Genomic DNA, 16,059 nt, shown 5'->3' with positions numbered 1-16,059 from the left:
TTCTCGTGCATCATAAAAAGGGAGTGTGGATATTCTGTATCCATCAACGCTGATCATCACTCTGGCATTCCAGCACTGGGTTAACATCAGATCCTTCCAGGGCAGTTCTAAGTAGGACTTGTCTGGACAGAAACAGCTTCTTTCTTCATAAGCCTTGGTAACTGGTGAACAGCTTAGGCCCTGAATGTTTCATGTCTAACAAGTATTTTAAAAGAAAATTGAGTACTTTTTCTAAACGTGAACATGCTGTCCTGACTTGTATGGAGTTAATTTTCCTAGGGTCAATTGTCTTCTGAAAAACAATTATGTGTAATAATAATAATAATAGAAAACAGGAAAAGCATGACACGGTAAAAAGATATGACACAGTATCAGCCCGTGACTATTGCAGCTTGAATACCTCTGATTTTATGCAGCATAAATAGCATAAGCATTACTTTATTTGTGTTTGGGGTTTGAAAGCATGTAGCCTGTTCTCTATTATCTATGACTCAGGATGCTCAGCAATGCCAGCTATGTATAAGAGAAGGGAGTGTGATCATTTTAATGTCTCCACGAGACCTAGCCTGGCACCAGCTGGGAATAAATTCCTGTGGTTTGCTGCTGGCCTCACCGGACCTGCAGAGCTGCTCAGCTGATGATCAGTTTTGTACTCTCTACTGTAAGGCTTTATTGAGTATTATGCATGGCTATCCTGAGCCATCCTACTCTCATCCTGCTTGAGGGACTGTGCTTCCCTGAACAATGTAGCTTATCCATCTGTGTGCTAGAGCTGTGCATAATCAGGAAAGTATAGGTACTATCCCCACCGTGTGCTTCAGGCCCCCTCCTGTCCATTGTTTCAGACACTTGGTAGTTGTTGTTATCCTTGGACATAATGCACAAACACTTTGGGACAGAGTGTATCAGACAGGTCAGCCTGGGAGCCCTGAGAGCCCTACTAGCACATACCTACTGACCACACGTGAGAGACGTGAGGTTATGCTCTGATGACATGGTGCGTGCAGGAGGGAACCTTTTGATTATGGGACATGCTGCTCCCTTTGAGCTTAGTAGCCTCTTGGCCATCAGCTACTAGTTTGGGAGTTTCTTGTAGCTTTCAGCATCAAGCCCAGCCGGTGCTTGTACGGCAGCACCATGCCCCTGCCCACAGCCAGCAGGGCATGTTTATCCCCAGCTCTTGATTTAGCGAGCCGGCGACTCCTGGTGCAGCAGAGCAGCCGTCCTTTCTGCCCGTGTAAGACACCTCATGCCCTGACCTCAGCTCTCTAAGGGAGGAGGACTTTCTGCGGCCACCTGAGGAGCGCCGGGACCACCACAGCACCGCTGCCGCGGGGGCCCCTGTGAGGGGGGGAGAAAAACAAAACCAGAAACGCTGTGAAAACACAGAGAGGGCAACCCCAGCCGGGCCGGGGAGGGAGGGAGGGAGGGAAGGAGGGAGGGAGCCGCCAGCCCCCGCCTCGTCCCCGCCTGAGGAGGGGCCGGCGGCCGCTCTCCGCCCTCACCTGCCCCGCGGGGCCGCGGCGCCCTCACCTGCCCGGGGCGCGGCGTGGCGGGGCGGCGCTCGCCGAGGAGCTGACATGGCGGAGGCCGCGGGCAGGAGCGGCGGCTGCCGGCGCCCCGCAGGTGAGGCGCGGATCGGGGCTGAGGGCTCGGGGCTCGGGGCTGAGGGCTCGGCTCGCCGGCTGCGGGGCCCGGCGGCCTCCTCCCGCAACAGGTGCGCGGCCGCCCCGCCGCGGGCGTCCCCCGGCTCTCGCCGCAAGCCGCGGCCGCAGACCGGAGCCGGGCCCCCAAGGGGCTCCGCAGCCCGGCCCGGCCGAGCAGAGCTGGGCTGACACCCCCGGCCCCTCGGGCGGCCTGCCCGGGGCTCTGCCGGCCGGCTCGGAGCGCTCCGGTGTCTGCGCTCGGGGCCGGTGCGGGGAGCCGAGAGCCGGCCGCCAGGTCAACCCGGGCTGTGGGGGCGCCAGGTCAACCCGAGCCGTTGGGGCGCCAGGTCAACCCGTGCTCTGCCAGGCGGGGTGAACGCCTGCGGGAGCCGGGTAACGGAGGCGAGAATTGGGCAAACCCGGGCGGGGGCCTGCGCCCTGCAGCAGCCCGGGCCTTGAAGCGAGCCCGCAGCGAGGGGGTGGCCCTGTGCCCTGCTGCCAGGGCGTTGTGGGACCGGCTCGAGTCGGCCCAAGGGCGAGGAGGGTGCAGGGAGGAGGTCTGGGCTCGCACCAGCGATCAGCCGCTGCATCGCCGCTGTGGGCGCAGGTGCTGCTCGCTTTGGGGAGCGGTGGAGGGGTTGCCCTGCTGGCACGCTGGCTGCAGGTGCTGCTTGTTGGGTTGTGAAGCCCTGCTCCAGCTTGCAGCGCTCCTTTCTTTTCCCCTCCTCGCACAGCGCGGTTCCCCTCGCCCTTTGCCAGGTCCCTTTGCTGCCCCTGGCACGCACCCGGGTTCATCGCTGAGTCGCAGAGCGAGGATTCCCATCAAAACAACATCTGAGCAGGCCGTATGGCTGTTGGTTGATCGAGCGCGTTTCCACAATGCGATATTCTAATACGCATCTTATATAATCTGGTGGTAGCGCAGTAACTAGCAGCAACTGCGGGCAGCCCCGTCCAAGAGCTGCTTTGCGTTAATAAAGTTAAAGGCATACAGCAAAAAGGCAAATCACAGCCACCCCTCTAAAATTCCCCTTCAGAAAGGATGCACCTCTTTGGTTTCGGGGTTAGCAACCACGCCAGCTTCACTTTCCACAGGAAAAGCAGGCTGCCGGTGCATTGTTTTAAAGCTGCTTTTAGCAAATTGTTTTCAAACTCTTTACCTTGCCTTGTTAATGCGGTGGTTTTGTTAACTGTGTCGTCAGGCTCTTTTGCCTATCGAAGCTGGAGATGAGCTGAAAGAAGAATATTTTATATGTGTGTGGGTTTTAACAGGCCTTTGGCAGAGCCCTTGGTGCAGAGAGAGCTGCGAGGGCACCGCCACCCAGTGCTAGTCTGCCTCACCTGGCCTCAGCCAGCTGTATGGGGCATTTCCTGCCTCTTTATACAAAAACGAAGTCAAGGGTTTGTTACTCTTCTGCAAGCCCTCTCCGGTTAAAGCCTGTTCAAACACTGGAGTGCCGCAGTGAGTCTTAAAATTCAGGCTCGCTACTTGATGCTGTAGCTCCGAGTGCTCTGACATAGAAACTCTGATTTATCAGCAGCTTGTGGAATGAAAACGATGCAGCTAAATTAAATGTGAAAGCGTGGGTGGGGGCTATAAAAACCCCTATAGAAGCCACCCCTCGGCTTTAGAAAGCCAGTAACATACTGCTCCTTAGCATCTCTCACTGGTCAGGTAGTGTCTGTGCAAGGGCTACGCACCCTGGAGCAAGCCTTTGGATATTCACAGTGATTAACGTGAGCCAGGCTGCTTTTCCCCACCCACTTCCTCCCAGCACTGCCAGTGTTAAAAAAGACATAAACCAAAATAGTCTGGATTTCACAGAATAATCCGTCCTGTTTAAGCATGCTGGAACAACTGGCCTTCGTGATAGTCCCTCTATAGGAAGAGGGTCTCTGCTGATGTCGCTACGTTTGTGTGCACCATCATTTCACTCTGGCTTCATATTGAGAATGGATGTTCTTTCCCGTGTGTTACTTCAAACTTTAAAAATCAGAATCTGCAATAGTCTGAGACTGCTGCTGTTTTATTTTAGTGACGATTGGTTAATTACTAGCACAGATAAATAAGTTTAATACTTAGCAGCTTGGAGTTATTTGTGGTGTTAAATGTAATTAAATGTGATCAGCACAATAATTTCCTCAATTATGTAAATATTGTATAATCTTGCAACAATCTTCTTTTCCACTTGAAAAATGTGTACAGGTCTAGACACACAACAAGCCCCAGCATGCTGCTAATGCTGTGATGGCTCTCTGCATGCCCACCTTTCCTGCAGGAAGGGGACCTCCTGAGAATGCCTTCTGCTGCACAAATGCAGCGTGCTGCTAGGAACTTCAGCACAACAAGCCACGTGCATGTTGCATGTGTGTAAGGTGAAAAAGGCTGTGAGAAGATGGTGCACCTGTAAAACTGGTTTGGATTTAATTCTGCAGATGCTCCTGAGTATTGATTATGTAGTTGTGTCAAATTTGCTTTTATTAAAGCGAGTCCTTGCTTTCATTAAAAGAAGTAAAAGATGTATTTATAACCTCAGTGGATTTTGAGAAAATTCCTGACGATATGAATTTGGGGAGCTTTGTCAGAGCTGAAGGGAAGTGACCTGAAGCTGTCCATTAAGGTGACGTGCAGAGGGCAGGCTGTCTTATCCAAATGGCTGGAGTTGGCAACTCTGACCCCTCTTGACTTTCAGAGTCTTCGGAGATGCAGGTGGTGCAGTGACTTATGCTCTCGGTTGACAGTCAAAGTGCAACGTGCTTGTGGGGGGAAAATCAAGCACTGATTCCTCCAAATATTTCTCGCATCTGTCTGATACTCTCATGTATTCTCCTTGGAGAAGTAGCCCAAAACTCAGGGCGTTTCAGGTTCACCTTCCAACAAGCACACTGGGAAGATGTCAGGAGAGTGCTGGTAATCAGCACAGCACCAAGTATTTCACAGGATCTCACCTGCCAGATACTGTCGGTAATATAGCGATGGAGAAAACTTTAATTTGGTCTTGGCGCATTGCCTTTTCTTTGAAGTATTTCACATTTCTACCAAAACGCTTAATACATGCGCAAGTGCCCTTTGTTTTCAGAGTGCTTTACAAGCGTTTTGTTCTTTTGATGTGTGTGCAAACTGGGTATTTTAAAAACACACTGTTTTTTACAGACGGAAGCAGCGGTGAGCGTGCCCAGGCCGTAGTGTGAGTAGGGTAACTGGCCCCGACGACTTCTGTCCTCGGTTCCTGTTTCCTGCTTCCCTGTCAAGTCCTCATTTCCTCACTGCTTTTCCTCATCTAACTGAGCTGGCACCGAGGCTGTGTGATATGTTTTACTCTAGGGCCTGACCCAGTATTCTGCTGTTACATGTGCAATTTAAAAAGCATTGGCTAAGAATGATCTCATGTGTTTTTATCCATCATGGCATGCGTTGTGCAATTCTTGTAAGCAGTCATACTATGCAAATCCATTTAATTAAAACTGTGGCAGGACGTGAAAGACTGAGGGCTTCTGCTCCTTCTGGAGTTAAAGCGCCCAATTCAATGAATGAATGAAGAGTAAGTTCTAGAAACTGCTGTGTTTTTATGGCCTTGACTTCCAGAAGCGAGTCAGCTCGTTGCTTATTTAAAGCTATTCAGAGTGCATCCGAACTCTTGACAGAAGGATTCTCATTAGTCAGAAAGATGTCATTTTACCTTCTTATTCTCTAGCATTTTATATTCAATGCTACTGATTAATGCGAGTGGCTGCCTTCTTTCCACTCTCCTGGAAGGAAGGGAAGTGATGATTATATCAGATGCTTAATAGTCCAAATACGAAAAAGAAAAAAAAAAAAAAAAAACTCCTGTAAAATAATTTACTAGTTCTTTATTATCTTCTATATGTGTAAGTGAGATGTCTTTGAAGAGAAGCTTAGAAACTTCTGTAAAGATGAGGTTATTCTCCTTTTTCTCAATAAGAGGTGTAGAAGAAGGAGAGGATTCAAGAGCAGTGGTCGAAAAAAGAAATGTGCATGATGTTTGAGGCAGTGGTTGGAATAACAGATGCAAGTAATTTTTCTGATGTCGGGAATACTTCTGCAATTTTCCACTTGTAGAAAATGGTTCAAATGGGGTGGAAATCCTGTCTGTCTTTTTAAGGCTGTATTGCTCTGTCCTAGATTTACATGCCACTGAAAAGAAAGTGTCCAGTTCTTTGATGCTAAGTAAATAGCTGTTTTCTCAGGCCAAAAAAAAAAAAAAAGGACTTGCTTGGTTTTTGGCCTGATTTAAAAACCCACTGAAGGAAGCAGTAAGTAAATGCAAGGACCTGAATCTCATGGAGAAATTTATGGAGATATCAAATTTGGAGTTTAGTTAGTGTGCCCATGTTCTGATATTTAGCGTTGTCTGTTATGTTTTAATGACTTCTTAAAGTTGTTGAGATGATGACTATCAATGTTTAAAATGTCCACACAAAATATGGTTGCATGCTGTGTTCCATTGTCACACTGATTATTTTTATACAGTTTTTGGCTGGTAGGTACATCGTACTGTTTTTGCAGAACAGCATGGGGAGTCTCAACCATACTTGGATTTTTCTGATCTTTCTTTGGATAAAGAACCAATTGGAACCCAATTCCCAAAGGAATCTCATTGTTTCATGCTGGGAGAACTTGTCTATAAACGCAAAATGCCATGTCCCTCCTTGATGCTACCATGTAGGATAGGGACCTACCTTATCCTGACCTTTAGTACTAAAGCAAATCAAGAATAGATTAATGAAATACCTGCAATCTGGTAAGGAATTTATATCAAAATAATATGTTGACTCAATATATTTTTGATATCAAATGCATTTAAGGTGAGGGAAAACTTTCTTTTTTTGCTAAAAGGCCTTTAATTGTTATCCAAGAGCAGAAATGGAACTGTTTTTATTTTATATTCAGTAAAACTGAAGAACAGGATAGCAAAGGGATTGTGGATAATGCTCTAAAAGCACTAAGGTACATGTGACTTCTCTGTTCAGCTTGTGTTTGTCACAGTCCAAACTCTTTTTTTTTATTGCTTCAGTAGTTGCTGAGTATCTCTTAGAGTGGTAATAATAATAAGCTTATGCAAAGTACTTTGAAAGAGATGAAGTACTTTTATAGGAATCAGTGAGTACTTTCCCAAGAAGCCTTTTCAGGATCCTTCTGAACGTTCTGTTTCTCTACAGTTGCCTCAGGCTTCGGGGTGTGCAAGTGTCAGAAGGAAGGGGAGAGCAGACAGCCCTGGCTTCTGGAACTGGATTGAAACATCTGCTTCTTTGGGGTCTTTCTGTTTTGGGGTTGTTTGTTTGTTTTACTGTCCTTCTGACTGGCAGTGGGAAGGAAGGGGGAGCTTGAAGGCTGGAGGTTAACTAATGGTCTACTCAATGGATGGTCGTGTCTGGGTTGCACAATAGTGCCAGACAGGAGAATTTTTATATTATATCTGCTCTTATCCTAAGAAAACAGAAGGAGAAAGATGTGAAATTCCTGGAAAACGCAACTTTTTGAATGTACAGTGAGTGTCTTGTGGAGTGGAGGAAAAACCTGCATATTGAGATTCAGCAGCGCCTTATGGGTGCTTCTCTATGCAGGGCTTTTCATAGGTGATTTGTCTATAAGTTGACCTTTTCTTCCTTTTGCAACAGTATATGATCTTGCGTTCAACTGGCTTCATTTTCTGTAGTGTAACCCGACGTGCCCAGTGATACAGGGTGGCTTCTAGACTGTAGGCTTGGCATGGTCTTTCTATTGAAGATGTACACAGTCCGAGTTAGCACCGTCTCTGTCTTGCCTTCACAAGGATTTCCCTTTCTGTCAGATAGTGAACTTGTGCTGGACACAGCCTTTTGTCTTTGCCCACTCCAAAAGAGCAGGAAGGCTCACCCCAACAAGCAGAGCAGAAGGCCTTGGGCTGGCAGGGTGCTGCTCCTCAGGGCGGTGCATGTGGCTCGTTATACTTCATGTCACAGTAATGAGCTTCATGTAGCGTGTGGATAGTTACAGGGATTGAGACAATCCTCTGAATGAAAGATAGAAATCTAGAGTTCAGCCGTTGGAAATGATCAGATTACCTGTAGTAGACTGCAATAGGTGTCACAGTGACTGGCTTCAACCTGCTTCACGTTTAATAGGTTGAGATATCAGGCGTTAATGTATGGTGTTAAAGCAGACACATCCATTAGCACGTTGTTATAAATATTTATATGTCCCAGATCACAATATAATTATCCTAATAGTCTTTGTTCAAACTGCTGTTTGAGACTGTTGCGTATCAGATAATTCCTTGTGCAGGAAATTATACCTATCAAATCCAGCGGGTGAAAGCGGCTGTGTTTAAGTGTAGTGGTTCAGCTGATAATGACTTTGACAGTGTTGTAAAAAAGAAAAATATATCTCTCGCCCTCAAGGTAAGAGTTGCCCTGGAGTTGTCCTGGCTGCATCTCCTGAGAGCGTCAGTACGGGCTCTGCCGTGCTTGTGGTGGTGTGCACTGTGCCTAAGGGTTAGTGAGGGACGGGAAGAAATGAGTAAGAGGGGATATATAAACAAATGGCTTGTTTTTTAAAAACCACCTGAAGTTATGTGGTGTCTTCCAGGAGGTACTCTTGTTATCGGTTGCAGGTGGTTTGGGTGCAATACTGTGAGGCGTTCAGGAACACGTTGTGGGGCTGGCATAGCTCTTCGCCACAGGGCCTTTGAAGTAAAATCGTGCTGCAGGGGTCAGGTCTGCTGTCGATCATATTCCTGTCAGAATTCACCTCAGCATCAGTAAGTCAGCAGAAGGGAGCACACACCAGTGCCTCAGCCACCTGCGCCTCTTAGCACACACCGGCCTTGGTAGGCCTCTAGCCTATGTTAGAAGAACTCCACGCTTGGAGCGAGCCCCTCGTATGGGCACAGGGGTCCAGCAAGGACCAGGGAAGGCAGCCTTGTAGCTGTCCTCTGTGGCTCCTCAGAGCACCTCCTGAGGAGGACCCCTGTTTCAGCAGCTCCATTTCCCTCCTGTTGTACCTGTCAGCTTGGAAGCCCCTCCAGACAGGCGCCTTCTGGGGTGCTGGATACTTCTTACACCATTTAGAGCAACTATTTACATGGCTTGGCAACTAAAGGTGAACAACTGATGTCGTTTCAAAAATAACCACAGGTCAAAATGTTTAAATGGGCGTCCTTTCAGGATTCCTTTCTCCCTGGCTTAAGGCAGCACGAGGGAGGGGAGTTACACTCAGCTGAGCTGTCGTGTAGCAGCTGGTTTCTGGTACTTTTCTTTTGCTGGAACACTCAGGCACATGTGAAAAGTATTCATGATACTAACTACGTCCCACTTTCTGTGGCTGTGTGGTATTTGTGGCAGGCAGGTAAGGGGATGGGATTTGAGGAATGGAGCTGTTTCTCTCACGGCACAGTGTGGTAGGCGGTATAAACCCTGGAAGGTAAATTGCTGAGCTGCAGAACAGCTTGTTTTAGAGAGGTGATTTTTATTTTTTTTTTCTTTTTGCCCACACCCTGCAGCACAGAGCGTCTTTACCCTTGGGCAGATGTCATCGTGTACAGCTTCTGTGTACGCCCAGAGAAGCTGAGGTGGAGCCCGGTGGCAGGGCATGGCTGGGAGGAGACAGGGCCATAGGAGACAGAGGTGGGCTGCGGGCTGGGTGCAGGACTGTTGCCCAAGCACAGGGTGCTTCTTTTGCCCCGTGGCTTTCTCAAACAGTGGGCACACATTCAGCTGGAGAGGTTTGAAGCGGGTAAAGACTTGGGTATCACATGTGAAAGGCACGGGGTGTTGCGTAGCGGCGCTGGAGCTGTGAGTAGCGGAGCACGCAGGCTGTGAAAGTTGTGAGCAAGCGCTCACAAGTCGTAAGTCTGTCATAAGCGGCTGAAGAAAGTCCGGAGTGCCAGCATATAAAGTAAACCTCGTGGCGTTTTAGTTAGCTGGTTGGCTGTACTTTGCTCGTTTTGCAAAGCGGACGTTAACAGTTGGTGCTATAAAGCTGCTGCTGAGGTGCTGAATATTAACTCCCAAAGTCCTTTCGCTGCCCTGTGTTACCTGTACAAGCCAGAGATCCTGATCGCTGAGTTTCCACACACGGAAGAGAATTTTCCAACACCTGCCGGTAACTGTGGGCGTGTGCATTCCTAATGCAAGAGGTGTGCCGTGCAGGGGAAGGTGATTAAGTCGAGGGGAGGGGAGACAACACACGCATATATGGGAGAAGACTCATCCTCATTGTTTTCATTTAGATTAGGCTTAAACTCTAAACACGACTAACAGAGCAGCTGGCAAGAGGCAGGTCCATGCCCGGGGCCTTCCGGGCGTCTTCTCACCCGCTGCTCATCGGCTTGTGCAAGCGCGGCCCCAACCTCTGCTGGCAGCGAGGGGCTGCCCACGGCCACCAGCGTGTTGGGGAGACCTCCCTTGGTTAGGAGGTGTCAGTGTTGTCAGGGCAACTGCTAGCAGCAGCGGCGTATCGTGTTTGCTCCTCTTGCCTTGCCTGCTGAATATTTCAGCGTGCCGGAGCTGGCAGAGGGTCGCGGGGAAGGAGGTGCTGCGGCGAGGAGCCCTGAGCTGCGGGCTGGGGTCCGGCTGAGGCAGGGGAAGGCAGCGACAAGGAGCAGCATCTGAACCGACGTGCCTTTAGTTCGGGCTTCTCCTGGAGGTGGGGGGAAGACTGCGAGCCCTTCGCCGCCGAGTGGATGTTGGCGTCTGTCAGCTGTTTGCATACCGCTCGTCCGTAGGGGATCCGTCAGAAGCGCTCAAATGAACAGGCAGCGTTGCAGCTAGCTGCTGGGCAGGGGCTGCGGTGGCTTACTTTTTTTTTCTTTTTTGGAATAAGCAAGAGGCAGCGGCAACATGCCTGGTTCAACTACTGTCCTCCGTCAAGAGCGATTGAAGAAGACAAGTGCCAGGCCAAATCCCCTGGGTTTATTCACCATTAACGAAGAGGACGAGCAGCAAAAGAACGGCAGCTCCAAGAGGCTGAAAGGTATGCCGTGGCTCTGCAGCCTGGGCTGGGCTGGGCTGGGAGCACAGCGCGCTGCACAGCCGCCACAGCGCCTTGCTGGCTCCCGTGTGTGCCACCGAGAGCCTGACAGCGACTGGCGCAGTTTGGCGGTGCGTATTGGCACCCGCAAATGCCCCGCGTGTGACAGATGTATGTGTTTAAGCCACCCCGATTGTTATGCAATCGCCTGCTTTGGATGTGAGAGAGAAAGAATACTTTTTAGTTATTGAGCCTGTTTTCAGGCAGAGATAAGGGGCCTGTGTCACAAATACATCAGTGAATTTGTGTGCGCAGTCTGGGTAAATACCTGTAAAAAGAGCTGATGGTAGGCTTGGGGAATACAGGACGGAATAGCAGCCTGATAGAGAAGACAGCTTTGCCACAGACAAGATAAAATTAGCTCCACTTCCGTGCATGTGCATAAGGGGCAGTGTGCCTTTGGCAGAGTATAAAAATTATATATACATGTTCAGATATGCTGACTTTGGTAAGCCTGACTAAAGACAGGGCTCGCTAACAAATTGTAGCTGCTGAAGAAAAATTATTTGTGGTGTTTAATGTAAGTGAGTGGTGGTGGTGGAGGGATGCTGATGGTCATGGATTTATATCAGAGGTCTGTCAAGCCTGTGTAGCCACTGACTGCCTTGCACCATGTAATTAATGCTTTCCACCTGAATCCTAGTGCTTAAATTCTGTTGGTCTGGCAGGGATGCTGCCTCAGAGTTGTGACTGGAATTTTAAGTTTGAACCATCAAAATTCTGATTCTTTTTTCAGTGATCAAGTGATTACATTTACATAACCACTCCTTTTCATTGTCTTATTCAGGGGAGGAAAAAAATTACACCAGATTTTTTGTTTGCTTGTTTACAAAACATCTGCCAGTTTGTAGCCTCAAGATAGTGTTTCGAATTTGAGACATTACCATTCTACCATGTAACAGAAGAGGCTAGCAAGCAAGCATTTGAATAGCAAATTTATAGTATGTATATTTATTACAGCTAACAAGCTGTTTTCTTTTCCTTGAAGTAAAAAGGTAGCTTGGTAGCTCTAACAAAATTCCGGAGTTTTGAATTTGCCTGGGTTTGCAGCCTCTGCTTTTCTTCATCATCGTAAAGAACTCCACAGATTTGAGCGTCATGATAACATCATATTGCCAGTCATTGTTAACGTGCCCATTGTGTTAGGCCTTGTGTACATAGTTACTTACTCTTCCGTACATTTGAAACTGCCCATATAAAATGGAGATGCAAACTCTAGTATGAGGTCAAGTTTTTTAATGTTTTAAGAAGGATTTGAGTTTCCATTATCACCCTCTGGGTGACTTCCAGAGTCAACAGTCCACAAAGCAAAGAATCAATAATTTTCCTGGTTTTGTTCAATGGCACAGATAGTTTAGTTTCCCAGGGTAAAAGTTCTTGTTGACTTGGCTGCTGTTTTCTGCTTGCAGCAATTGTACAGATGTGATTATCCTTTGCTTCTCTTGTTAAAACTGAGATCCCATTTTTGATCTGTCTTTTTTTCTTTTATTGCTGTGAGTTGTAAGTAGACGTGGTAGTACGTGGTTTGCTCTCTGTGCTCCTAGCACGTGCATGATGTTTCAGTAAGGTAGTAAATCGGTGACCTACCTTGAATGCTTTTAGTGAGAAATAGCACAGCAGGTTATACAAAATCTTCTGGAAGCACACTCACTTGATTTTCTTTTAGTAGTTAATAGAATGGCTCTTGCTGTCTCCAGACCAGCCCTCGCGTGCTCATGCACGCAGTTGTTCACCCGTCTGTGGGTGCGGGCAGGAGCCCCGCACACGTGGGCTGCAGGTGCTGGAGGTCGGAGGTTGCTCCTCTACCTTGTCTGCTTCATCTCAGTTCCTGACCTCTCGTTTGCTGTATGCTCAGCCACTTCTGCAGCTGCTGAGATTTTTCTTCGTTCTCTTCATTCCTAGCACAAGCGAAGTCAGTGCCATGTCCCTAGGAGGTAGGATGTCATCTCTGCTTCCTAGAATCGTGCTGAGCCTCTCCTTTTACAGCAGTTCAAGACCCAAGAGGCCTTTAATGGTCTGATACTCCGAAGTAATAAAGCAGTTCCTTCCTCCATTAAGGATATTTGAATATCATCCCAGGTTTTAAAATGTTCCCCATTTTGGGTAGTTCAGGTCTTTTCAGAATACTAAGTCTTGCTTTACAGCTCATATGAGGGTTGTTTTTGTCAGCTGGGAAATAAATATTTGTGGGGATCGTAAACTGGTTAACAGTTGTGAGATTTTCTGTAAATGGATTTCAGTATCAGCCATTTCTTTTCTCATCTTTGGCTGTCTCTGCTGTAATCTGGGAAGTCAGGTGCACACCGAGTTTGTTCTTCCAGTGTAAACAAATAATGACATGAAAGTGTTTGTCAGGGATTTTATTTTTTATCTGGAGATATTAAAAGCAGTCTCTGTAGCCACATGCCCCTAATACTTCCTTTCCTTTGATGTGAATTGTTTTCAGTGCTTTTTCACCAAATGTTTTAACTTCCTCTCCTCTCTTTTTTTCCCCCGCCCCTTCCTAGCAGTTAAATGCATATTTTAGGAGGGCAGAAAGAGGCAACATTTGACTTCTGGATTCTGAATAATGTTGCTACTTGCCTCTGTGTATCAATTAGCTAACTGATAGTTAGAAAGGTAAAAGAACTTTATTTTGTTTTCCTTCAGTCCATGCCTGAGAACTTTCTACAAGCCTGAATGCAAATTCCATTTGAGCCTGCATCTATTAAGACAATATTCTTAATACTCTGATAGGTTTGATGGGATTGCTGGCCATAGCTGTTGCTCGCAAGGGGGTGTGTGACAGGGGCATTCCCTTGATACATTTTAGTAGCTAACTAAAAGTTCTGCTGCTAAATCTGCTCCTTGAAAGTCCTGAAAGTTGCCTTTCTCCTTTTTCCAAAACACTAGGTCAACCAAAATCTGTGTCTTGTTTGTAAGCCCAGAGTGGTGAGACTTGGCATAGGTACCCAAGCTGTGGGGTAGTTACACAGACCGGTGACTTCCAGGTAATAAATCCTGTGTGCTGCTTGTTGGGTGAGGTCTGAACTTGAATTAAGGCTCAACTTCCTACTGGGATTAGCATCTACCTAAAACAAATCTTGCAGGCATGTCTGGTTTTGTTGTGTTAAGCAGCCTTAGAAATCAATCCACAGCAAAGTGGTATGGTAGCATCTCCAAAGTGACCTTTTTGACATTTTAACGTTGGCACTTGCATTTTCAATTGTTAGAGCCGTGCTATTCAGTGCAGCATTGGCATCTACAGCACATTTTTCAGTGTCATTTCCTAGAAAAAAAAAAAAAAAAAAGGCTGAAATCTGTACCTCTTGCTGCAAAAGCCTCACTTCTGCAGTAATCCAAAGTGTCTGGATAAAGTAATGTGATTTTCCTTATCTGTTTCCTTCCCAAAATATACCACATATGGAATATATGTCATGCGTGACTATTTGCTTTATTTAGGCCCCGTATTTACATCAGCATCAATATTCCCATAAAGCTTGTGTTGTGGAACAAATCTGGTTTCTGTGACTGAAGATGGCGTGGGTGGTGTTTTTTTTTTTTTTATGTAGATCACAGCATATCTAGATAGATAGTGGTAAATGAAATGCATCCATCCCTGTGCGTGTGTGAACTGTGGCTGCAGGCACAAACAGCTCAGTTCACCTGAGCATTTCCCTCTCCTGCCGTGCTGATTTTGTGCACCTGGGCTGTAGTCTCAGCAATTACTCAGCTTTATGAAATTTTTAAGTGACGCCTGCTCCCCTTCCTCCTTTGCTGGGGAGACCTCTGACGATTGTTTGTGTTAAGTTTCTGAAACTATCGTGTGAAGAGCATAGAAAAGTGACGCTTCATAATTCTGGGTTATACATTTGCATAATTAATGACTGAAACATCTACCTTATTAGGAAATACTTAGGGTAAATGAAGGAAAAGGAAGTCTCAGCAAACCTAAGAGTCAAACCCTTCACCTGTCTGCTGATTTGAAACTGAGGGAGGGGACGTACCTCTAATCTGCCGAGCAAGTACTGCTGCAAATAGAAAGCCAGACAGCTGTGCTTTTGGTCTCTGGACAGTCACGCTGGTTCTTTGTCATCTCGGAAACAAGCAAGAGAAGGGCTTTTTCCAGCCCTTTGGTGCATGGCAGTGATGTCTGTGATCACCAGCAGATTCTGCTGCTGTTGCCCGGACGGCAGTGTTTTTGTGTAACGCGTGCTTGAGCTGGAAGCTTTGCTCATCCAGGGAGACGAGGGAGATTGCTTTCAAGATGACTGCTCACACGCTTAATTTGTCTTCTGCCTGTATAAGGGGAATAGCAATTCCTTCTTAAACTCAGATCGGCTAACTTTGAATTCAGTTGTTAATTTGTACCCGTGTGTTTATACCCAAACGTAAGAGGCCAGAAAGAGGAGGGGATTCGGCATCTTCAAGGGCATTAAACTGATAGTCCTGGAAACTGAAACCGTATACCTACAAAACAGGTACTGCACGGGGTGTGGAAGCACAATCTTATCCCACGCTGTGGAGTCTCTGCCTCGGGCTGGATCCGGAGTGACGGCTTGGTCTCTGGCTTCCACCCCGCTTCACATCAGCACAGCTGCACGGGGTGAGGGCTCTCCAAACGGGGCCTCACGGCACCAGTCAGAAGGCTGGCCTCGGGTTCATTGGGGGCAGGACAGCAAGCAGCTGCTACAAGCCGCTGAGCTGGCTCACCAAAATCGGCTCTCAGAGGTTTTTGGGGCAATTGGTAGCCTTATCTTGCCCGTCTGCATTTGAGGTAAAGTTAGGGGAAGGGGTGGAAGGAAAGGTACCAGTGGTCATTACAGTACGGGATAGGTAAAGGGGTAGGGCTGAGAAACCAGGATGATGTGGTCTGTGAGCCTGCACCTGCTAGTGGATTTTGCTCATGTTTCTATGCATTTACTCCTTCCTTTCTGCTAGCCAACACCAGAAGGTGAGAATCCAAACTATCCGTCATTTTCATGGATATTAAAAACCAACCAAAAAAATGTACATTCACAGCTGGGTTTGTAGCCCTTGGGGGTCCAGAAGGATGTTGTGTTATTTCCGAAAGCTGCAACAAAGCTGTCTCCTCAAAGGACTTCGTCGTTCATAGCTGTAGGTGCTGGATACCGTGAGACAACTTGTTTGTAATAAAGGCAAGCAGATCCTAGCATTAAGTAATTTATTTGTAATAATGTAACGTGACCACGCTGGAAGTCTCAGGGGCAGTAGGGAGCGTGTCTGCAGGCCAGCGGAGCAAATCTGATTTGTTCGGTCTCCCTGGCTCTCGGAGTGAAAGTCCCAGGTCTGAGGACTCGGCGTGTGTTGTAACCCAGCCCGTTTATCAAAGGGTGCGTGGGGATTGCTGAGCGCTTATCTGTGCTGGGCAGGAATCATCTT

At 47.4% G+C, this 16,059-nt stretch overlaps 1 protein-coding gene across 1 annotated transcript in view; it reads left to right on the top strand.

The window, feature by feature from the left end:
• Window positions 1-1,580: 1,580 nt before the first annotated feature.
• Window positions 1,581-16,059, top strand: part of MAP7 (microtubule associated protein 7) — a gene marked incomplete at both ends in the record, with an annotated part of 108,374 nt that continues 93,895 nt past the window's right edge. Inside the window, 2 exons of the mRNA XM_084284717.1 lie at window positions 1,581-1,626; window positions 10,471-10,620. Of these exons, the coding sequence (XP_084140843.1) occupies window positions 1,581-1,626; window positions 10,471-10,620 (196 nt within the window). The remainder of the gene's footprint in view (window positions 1,627-10,470; window positions 10,621-16,059) is intronic.

The sequence above is a fragment of the Netta rufina genome (genome assembly GCF_964035555.1).
Source record: "Netta rufina genome assembly, chromosome: 3".
NCBI lineage: Eukaryota > Metazoa > Chordata > Aves > Anseriformes > Anatidae > Netta > Netta rufina.
Note: the sequence above shows the minus strand (reverse complement) of the source record. Positions and strands in the feature narration are given on the sequence as shown.